The 9853-nt window shown below is 47.4% G+C and overlaps 1 protein-coding gene across 1 annotated transcript in view; it reads left to right on the top strand.

Annotated features, from left to right (window-relative positions):
- Positions 1-615: 615 nt before the first annotated feature.
- Positions 616-9853, top strand: part of BMERB1 (bMERB domain containing 1) — a 105900-nt gene continuing 96662 nt past the window's right edge. Inside the window, exon 1 of the mRNA XM_059154586.1 lies at positions 616-884. Coding sequence (XP_059010569.1) covers positions 779-884 — 106 coding nt within the window. The 5' untranslated portion in view covers positions 616-778. The remainder of the gene's footprint in view (positions 885-9853) is intronic.

The raw sequence follows: 9853 nt of genomic DNA, 5'->3' as shown, positions 1-9853 counted from the left end.
CAATCTAGCTGCTGATTTTACTTTGTATTCTTAATGCTTCCATGCTGTGTTGCTAAGATAAACCTCTGAGTTTCTGGAAAGTAGAGATCCGTGATCCAAGCAGTTTTGTTATATTTGTGTCCAAAATATGTTCATGTCTCTCTCAAGTTCATGCAAGCACCTAGGGAATTGATACAGGGCATCGGGGTAGCAAGACTGTCCCATTCCACATTCTAGTTACATGCAGAAGCAAAAGCCCAGAGATTCTCACAAAATTGCACCCGACCAAGCTCAGAACCCCACAGATTCAGGACTACACTCTAGCTTCTGCACACTCCCCACCAAAGATGGATCCATCGCCCACAGGTAGAGAGGCGCTCACCAATCCCACTCAAAACCTAGCAGCCCGCTGACAGATCACAAAGCAGCGCAGTGCCCCGGCAAAGCATCACCACCGGCTTCAGCACGGGAGGGGGCTATGTTTTTACTTCCTTTGGGTTGGTTCGGTTTTAGTTGTTGTTTTTGTTGTTCTTCTTAGAGTTATCATCTGCCCCTCTTTCTCTCTACCCAACCCCCCAGCCCCTCTCGCCTCCAGTGCGCATGCGCCCCACATCCCCCCCCCCCCCACCCGCGCTGGGTACCAGTCAGCGCTCCCCGGCCCTGACGGCGGAAGAGATGTAGCAGCGTCACGAACGCCCGGCCCCTTAAAACGCTGCTGGCTGGAGCCGCCTCCCTCCCTGCAGCCCGCGGCGGGGATGGAGTAAAGGGGGACCCGTCGACCTGCCCGCGGGGATCAGCGATGGAGTTGAAGCAATCTCTGTCCACCCATCTGGAAACCGAGAAGCCTCTTAGGCGCTATGGGGCGGTGGAGGAGACAGCGTGGACAGCGGAGGGACTGGGGAGAAGTGAGTACTCGGTTGGAAGCGGGGGGGAACCGTTGGGGATCCGTGCGCTGGAGCCGGTGGTCGCAGGAGCGCAGGGATCGTGGGGGAGCGGACCAAGGGGAGCGCCCCCGCAGCGGGGCTTTCAGGGCTGGGGGGGATGCGCAGCGCTGCGCAGCGACGCGCTCTTCCGCGAACCTTTTGTTAAGAGGAACCCTCCAGGCTGGGCTTCGCCGGGAGGCTTGGGAAATCTCAAGGCAGCAAGCCGGGAGCCTGGCGTGGACTCGGTAGTCCCGGATCCGTAAGCTCGCAGCTGGTCTTGGAAAGTAAGGTCTTGCCTGCAGCCGAGATTGGAGAGTCGGTTCTCCGGTTCTCCGCCTGGGATGCGCTAGGACGCTGGAGCGGTCGGACCATCCTGGAAAGCGCCCACGTCCCTGGAGGGGGGAGTGTCCGCTGGGTTTCTGCCGTGCTTCTCCCCTCGCGCCGCGAGGTTTAGGGCACACCTGAAACCCCCAGCTTTTCTTCCCCCGCCTTCTCCTGGGTCGCGGGTGGGACAGAAGGGGTTAGGGGAAGGTTAACCCTGTGTGCGCCCTTCTCCTTTCTCCCTTGACTCATTCAGTCTTTCGTTTGGGTATAATCCTAGAAGGCACTTCTGAAACGGGCCGACTTTATTTGCCGAGTCTGTCTACGGTATTTAGGTGTCCACAGTGTTTGCAGATAAACCAAGGATTTTTGTTGTTCATGAATAGGACGCAGCGGTTAAAACTCGTGCTTTCGAGTATAGAGGCAGCCGCAAGGGCCCCACAGGGGCACCAGCCCTCCCTGCAAAGCTAGGGCTCTCTGTGGTGCCCCTGTCTTTCCAGGGCTCCCCCTAGCACGCTGCCTCCTGCCGGGCTGGGAAGGGCCTCTCACCCTTCTGAAGGACCCTCAGCTTCCTGCCTTGGCTCTGGGTAACCGTGCTCATCTCCAGTCGCAGAGCTACGTTGGAATCAAAGTATTGAGTGTGCTCCTGTTTTGACTTGGTAGAAGACGGTGTGGGTCCATGCATGCGTGTGTGTGTGTGTGTGTGTGCACGCTCCCTCTCCACACCTGTTACGGCAAATTCAGAAAATCTTCCTAGAATGGCTCAACCGTCTTCTGGTTCTCAAGGGTTCAAGTTGAAATCACAATCAAATGCCTTCGTTCTGCACCTGGCACCCACAGTGCTCCCAACCTCTTTTCTTGCTCCTTTTAAAATCTGGATCCTTCCTCCTCTTTCCTCTTTTCAAACCCCGTTGGCTTTGGTACTTTGGCGTGACACGGGGGCTGAGGAGCTCTGCTTCCTACAAGCTCAGAATAATCCCCACAATGGCTGCCTTTTATTGCTAAGACAGACATGCACCAGGTTCTGTGCTATAAACTTTAAAGGCATTATCTCATTCAGTCCCCACAGCTATGTCCCGGGTGAATTCTGTGACTCCCCATCTGCAGCTGGAAAAAGCACGGCTTGCTAGGAGCCGTGACGGTGAAGTTTCAGAGGCAGGATTTGAACCCAGAGCCCCTCTCTGCTTTTAACATGAAGGTTTATTGCTTTCACAGTTTCAGGAAGCTCTCTCAAATCTGTGTGAGTCTCAGAACATATACAAGTACACGGCCACCTTTTTGGTCTCTGGAGCCCCCAGTGGCCTTGAAAGAATGCTGGGTCCTTGCAGAGTGGAAGCCGTGTTCAAATACGCTCTGGGTTTGAATGCTGGCTCTGCCCCTCGCTGCCTATGGGACTGACTCAAGGCACATTTCTAAGCCTTACTCTGCCTCTGTTCTCTGAAATGGGGATGGTAACAGGACTTACCTTATAGCTCCACTGCAAAAACCCAGTAAGAAGGTATATGTCGAGCTCAAGGTTTAAGAGCTCAGTACATGTCAGCTGCTTCAATTATTTTATTACTACATCTGTAGAAGCAACAGATTCCATCCTTTCGTCCTTTGCAAGGCACTGCATAAAGAACACACTGGACTCAAACTGCCATGATGGTCAGTTCCCTAATCATTCTCTTACAGCTTTTTATTTTCTCACCATTTTGCTAGGACAGTTTTCAAACATACAGGAAAATCACACTGAACACCTAATGTAAAGCATATTAGCTCCTGAAATTTTTATCCTTCTGAGTCTTTGGCTGCAAACCATTAAAAGCCTAGTAGAAAGGCTTTCTCATCTTCTCTGTTCCAAACCATCAAAGACTCTGACTTTTGCTTCCTATTCACATACAAGACTACAGTTTCTGATCTCCTTTTGCATGGATCCCCAAATCTGCTTTTTTCCCCTCCCGCTTGAACTTGAAATATTCTTAAGGCACCCATCCAGAGTCCCCTTTTGAATCATAAATCTGTGGTTGTTATCTTTAGAAAGCTTTGATCTCTGGACTTTTGTCTGCAATCTGACCTTTTTTATTTTTAAGTCTTTTTTTTTCTTCTTCTTCTTAAAGATTTATTTATTTGAGAAAGAGAGAGAGAGCATGAGCTGGAGGGGCAGAGGGAGAGGGAGAGAGAGAATTTCAAGCAGACTCCATGCCCACTGCAGATCCCCACGCAGGGCTCAGTCCCCAAACCCCCAGGTCATGCCTGAGCCGAAACGAATGGTCAGACACATAATCAACTGAGCTACCCAGGCACCCCTTAAAAACAATTTAAAAAGGGGGGAAAAGATTGCAGAACTGGTCATTTTCAGGATAAGTTGTATGAACTATTATCTTCAATTTTAACTATAGTTTTTAGATGGAAGATACATTTCGTATGGCAAGAATGGGAGTTTTGAAATCTGGTTAAATGGGTCCAAACCGGTTCTAACACTTTGTTGCTTTGTTAGAAATTGGTGAAACTGGTGAAACTCTCTGTGTGTCAGTTACTTCATCTGTAAAATGGGGATATGTTGGCTTGAGATGTTGGGAGCTTCTCCAAGGTGAAATTCAGAACCCCCACACATGGAGAGGAAGGAAGGAGAGACAGAGTCAGGATGTTCCAGAGAGACAGGTGGCAGGTGTAATCAGCAAGGAAATTTATAGGTGGCCGCAAGGCAAGTAGATCTCCATACCTACCCACCAGAATCTTAAATAGTTTCATAGTTTCATGCAGGCCTGAATAGGGTTCAGTTATATATACTTCCAGATGGTCCTGGCAACACCTTACTCTTTCAAGGCTGTGCCCTTGGAATAGCTCCTGCTGTGAAAATGCTTGTACATTTCAAGGACAGGGGAGGTAGTGAGGAGTCTGCAGTTGCTGGGGGGGGGGCAGTTCTTGGGTCAAATGGTGGTCATGTCCTCTCCATAACCTCCCCCAACAGGATGATAATCATAATGATCACTTCAGGCTGTCAGGAGGTTTAATGGAATAATGTATATATTGCATTCAGCACAGAGTCTGGCACACTGTAGGCGCTCAATGCTATAAGGCTGTTGTGATAGGACATAAGTGGATGGTGCCCAACAGCATGGGAGAGGGTTATTCCGAGCTCACCAGTCAGTTCTTGCTTGTGTCCATTGCTTTGTAAATCGCAGATAATGACTGTGTATACACCACGTTCCTCCTCGTGGGAATGTTTGGAGGAATGGCTTTTGAACCCTTGCAAACCACCTGGTATTTTCTCCTTTGAGAAGGATTCGAAGCAATTGCTTGCATCCACTTGAGACAGCATTTTGCCCCTAGCAGCGAGTTAGGGTTTTTTTGTTTGTTTGTTTTTTTCTTTTTACTCAGTTGGAAAATGGATAGTGACATTTCAGTGTGGTTCGATGTATAAAAATATTGCTTTCAACCAACTGTAATTAATTGAGAGAGACACAAAGACAAGGTGACTTCTGAAAAAGCGTGGTGCTTTTTAAAGCACAATTGTCTGTGGTCATAGCCATTTCACAATAGGTTTTCATGTCCCCTAAAGGGTGATCAAGATTTTGGACAGAGGAAATGTGGGGTGTGGGGGTGGGTGGGGTAGGCACTGGAACAGCGGGGAGGAAATGCCCTTAGAGGTAAAAGCATTGGCAAAAGCACGGAGGTAGAAATAAATGAGCTGAGAGTGGGGGACTGGAATAAAGCAGAGAACTGAAACACCAGGGGAGGTGACAATTATTTAAAAGTCCAAGGGTGTGTGCTGACTAGCAAGCAGGTCATTCCACTGGCCAATGTTTCAGGTATTAACAGTGGGGGGGTGGAAATAACATGGATTGCCGGCGATCTACGTAATCGATTCTTGGCAAAGGTTTTATGTTCCTTTCATCTGTCTGATTAACAATGCTAATTTTATTGTCTCAGTTTTATTTTGTCTGGCATTTCTTTTTTCAAGTGTACAGACTAGTATGTGCACTTCATTAAAAAAACTGAAATTCATCTGAAATAGAAAAATAAAAAGTGAAAAATGACTTAATTTGTTCCTCCCGCCCATTCCCCATGTATTCATTCAACAAATAGGTATTGAGTGCTTTGTGACTGCCAGAAAGTGTTCTAGGGGCTTCAGATACAGTGTTGAGCAAGGCAGACAAGGTTCCCACCCATGGGGAGCTTCTGTTCAGGGAAGTGAAGGGGTCAGATAATACACAGGCAAACAAATAATGTAGCTCAAATGGTGTTACATGGGAAATAATAGGGGAGGAATATTTCCCATCTGGTGGTCGGGAAATGCTTCTCTAAGAAGGTGACATTTTGCCAGTAAACGTCAGAGAGCAAACGCAAAGGTCCTTGCCTTGTTAGAGGAAGAGACAGAAGGCCAAGGTGGCTGGCACCCAGAGAGTCAAGGAAGACAATGGAGATGAATCAGAGGGGAGCCATACTGGGTAGGGACTTGTAGGTTGTGGTTACCAAAAAAAGTACATATTTTATTCCTTTTATGGAAGAAGCTACTGCTGAGTGTTAAGCAGGAGACTAACATGAGCTGGGTTTTGTATTTTAAAAGGTCACATAAGCTCCTAGATAGAGAATAAGACCACAGGGGCAAGTGAGGGTCAATGTAATTATCCTTTGCTGTGGTCCTAATTTTTCCTTCATCAATCCCATTGGTAAGTGGTAGGAATTTCCATGAGTGTGAAAGGTATGACAAGGGGTAGGGCAGCTCTGGCTGTCTGGTGGGAGACCAAGCTCTGGCTTAAGATTGAGGAACTGTGACCATCTCTGCTCTAGGCTGGATGGACAGCAAATGTGTAATTTACAGCAGGAACTATGTAGCAGGAACGCGAAGATTATGAACTTGATGGTTATCTAGTATGCACGTGGATCAAATCCAATTATTTATGTTTCTCTGTGTTCATACTGCTGTTTCATTGTTTTAAATTTATTTATTTGAGAGAGAGTGAGAGGGAGAGTAGGAGCAGGGGAGAGGGACAGAAGGAGAGGGAGAAGCAGGCTGCCCTTGGAGCAGGGAGCCCCATGATCATGACCTCAACCAAAGGCAGGTGCTTAAATGATTGAGCAACCCAGATGCCCCCGTTGTTTCATTTTTGCAAGCATTTCTTTCTTATGTATTAATTGAAGAAAAAACTATTTGTGCCTCTTCTTGGTCTCTGATTAGTTATTAAAGACTTATTAATAATAATGGTAGTTAATGAGCTCTAGCTGTGAACTTGAGCTTATTAAATTCTCATAACAACCCTATTATGTCAGCTGAATTCTCACTCCCCTTTTACAGGTGGGGACATCAGGGCTTCAGGAGGTTGAGAAACTTGTTCAAGGTCCCAAAGCTGGTACGAGGCAGAGGTCAAGCCCCCTGCCACTCTAGCCATCTGTGACTGTAAACGTGCCTCGCCTGTGTCTGTTATGCCTAGCATAGATGCTGCAGAGAATAAAAATGAGGTAAGACACAGCCCCCTATCCTTAGGAAGCTTCCAGATTTGGGGAGCGTGGAGACACAGAAGTAAAGAACAGCATAATCTGTAATACCAGTAACAAGAAACGAATGTGAAATGAAGGGACGGGGGAAAATGAGGAAAGAGAGCTCTGCTCTTCCTTGGGGACCCCAGCGTGACAGCAAGGACTGTCTGCACTGGGCCTGAAGGTTAAGCAGGGTTTCAAGGGATATTAGTGGAGAGAAGGGCATTTCAGTGAGCTGCCCAGCCCCAGACAGAGAAGTGGGGATCCCTAAGGCCAGGGTCCATGCACTAGGGTCCTTTTATTTTTTTTTCCTGTTTCTTTCTCATTGGCTCTCAAGTCCTGGGACTCAGGTCTGTGTGGTTCACAGATGTCAATCTCTATTATCTGGAAGAGCCTGCGAGTTGGAGACCAGCATGGGCAGATGGTAATCATGTAGCCACGCAGACCAGTGCTCACAGAGCTCCCACAGGGATGCTGCCCAAATGGTTCATTTGTTCCTCCACTATTCACTTACACGCCAGGCTTGTGCCCCTGTGGGGGTGCTAGCTTCAGAGGAAGAGAGAGGAAAAAGACCCAGGCCCCACCCTTAAGGAGTTCTCAGGTTATCTGTGTTCCAGGCCACCTCCTGCTGCATTTTCGCCTCATGATCTGAGCCCAATCACCTACCTTCCCTACACCTCAATTTCCTCCTCTGAGAAATGGGAGTGTACCAAATACCACTGGACTGTTCTGGGGTCTGGAGAGAAAGTGGTTCTTAAAGCAGCCTGAAAAGATGAACAGTAATTCAGGCTCCTTGCTCAGCAGGGAGCCTGCTTCTCTCTCTGCCTCTGCCTGCCACTCTGCCTGCTTGTGCTCTCTCCCTCTCTGACAAATAAATTTAAAAAAAAAAAAAAAAGATGAACAGTATTTCATTAGTGATTGCAAGGAACAGCATTCCAGGCAGAGGGAACAACATGTGTGAAGACCCAGACTGAAGCAGCAGGATGTAGAAGGCTCACCACATTGAGACAAAACTTTCCTGCAGGGTCCAGGGGGGCACATAAGGACCAGATTCTTAGAATAAGTTTGAATGAATCAGAGTCAGACTTACTAATAATTACTTTTTTCTTAAAATGTCTGTACACATAGGGATGGTTAAAGGAGAAAAAAACAATTATTCTAAGGGAAGTAGAAGGGAATGATTATAAAAACTAACCCGCACAGAAACTTCCTACATGCCTACTTCATGGATGTGTTTATATACATCCTCTAGTTCAATCCTTACAAAACATCTTGTGATGTGAAGTACACGGAGATTATTTATTCCATTTTACAGATGAGGAAATTGGGACTCAGGGAGGTTCAGCAACTTGCCTAAGGTCACTCTGCCCATAGAGGGCAGAGTTGGAACTTGAACCCAAGCCTGGGAGACTGAGTCCTGCTCCCTTCTTGATGTCCTGGGAGTGGCTGGGGTTCCTATTCATTCAGACGGGTAAGGTCACTTAGTGCTTCTAGTACAGCTTCGTGTCTCCTAGTACTGATTCTGAATTCTTGGGCAACAGAGGGGCCGATTAGGGTCGGGTTTGAGAGTGGAACTGCTGCCTACATTTGAATCCTGGCTTTACCCCTCATAAGCTATGTGGTCCTGGGCTGCTTCCTTAACCTCTCTGAAGTTTGGTCTTCTCCTCTATAAAATGGAGCTAATCACAGGACCTGCCGCATATGGTAACAAAGAAAATCCAAAGAGGAAGAGGAGTCATGAGGGCTGAGGTGGGTTGAACAGGGTCGCTACCCTCAGCCAGAGTAATCATGCCAGGTGTCTGGAGCAGGACAAGGGACAGAGGTAACATTTAGAAAGTAGCATTCAGAAAGGCTTGTCTGGCAGTGGTTGCACCCTGGATGGAAGGGCAGGGAAGCTGGAGGGTTCTGGAAACATCTGGTCATGAGGTCACCTAGGCTGGGTTCTTAAAGCAGAGGCAGTGGGCGGGGAGGAAGGGGTGAATCAGATATCCCGAAGGGAGAAGACATTAGTACTCGATTACAGGGAGGAAAGAAGGAGGGTCTCCTACGAGCCACAGTGTGGTAGGGAGGGAATAACTGTGTGGTTAGCCTGGAGTCTTAGGGTTCAAATACACTGGCATCTGTGCTGCCCACTCTCACTTTCAATAGGGCTCGAAGAGGTGCAGGCGTTGTGTGTATGGGGAGAATAATGACCCCGTACATTCATACAGCACTTTCTAGTTCATACTTTTCCTGTGTTTTCTCATTTACTCTTTACAGGGAAGGGCTAAGAGCTGGAACTGTCTTGTCCTTTGGGATGTGGGTTAACAGGTTAAGGACTCACCCCAGGGAAGGGGTTAAGCCAGTAAGGACTGAGCAAGGATCTAATAGTGGAGGTGATTTGCCCTAGACCAAGGTTTCCAGATACATTTTTTATTTGTGTAACATACAACCAACTGCATTATAAATGATATGTCTTGGGGCACCTGGGGGACTCTGCTGGTTAAGCATCTGACTTTTTTTTTTCTTTACTTAAATTTTTTTTAGGTTTTCTAAAGAGAGAAACACACAAGCAGGGGGAGCAGCAGGCACTGGGAGAAGCAGGCTCCCCACTGAGCAGGTAGCCTGATGCAGGACCCGATCCCAGGACCCTGGGATCATCACCTGAGCTAAAGGCAGATGCTTAACTGACTGAGCCAACCAGGCACCCAAGCATCTGACTCTTGATTTAGGCTCAGGTCATGATCTCAGGGTTGTGAGATGGATCCCTGCATCAGGCTCCTCATTGAGCATGGAGCCTGTTTGAGATTCTCTCTCTGTGTCTCTGCCCACCCCTTCCCCCACTCTCCTGCCTCTCTCTCAAAAAAAAAAAAAAAAAAGAAAGAAAAACAAAAACAAAAACCCAAAACAACAAAACCCCAAAAGCAAAGAAACCCAAATGGTAATACTTGTGTCTAGATTCCATAACATCAAAATTGCAAAATAATCACAGTTCTGTGCATTTACTTGAAATCCCTGAGTAGGTCAGTCATTCATTCACCCACTTGCCCATCTACCCATTCATTCCCTCATCCAGTCAACAGCATATTTATTGCTGGCCTCTTATATGCCGATTATTGTGCTAAGCTCTTGAGAATATTTTATTGAGTAGCATTTTGAGTAAGATGTTTACAGTTCCTGCCTTCAAA

The sequence above is a fragment of the Mustela lutreola genome, chromosome 17, assembly GCF_030435805.1.
Source record: "Mustela lutreola isolate mMusLut2 chromosome 17, mMusLut2.pri, whole genome shotgun sequence".
In the NCBI taxonomy this organism is placed as follows: domain Eukaryota; kingdom Metazoa; phylum Chordata; class Mammalia; order Carnivora; family Mustelidae; genus Mustela; species Mustela lutreola.
The sequence above is the reverse complement of the archived record's forward strand: the minus strand, read 5'-3'. Positions and strand labels throughout refer to the sequence as shown.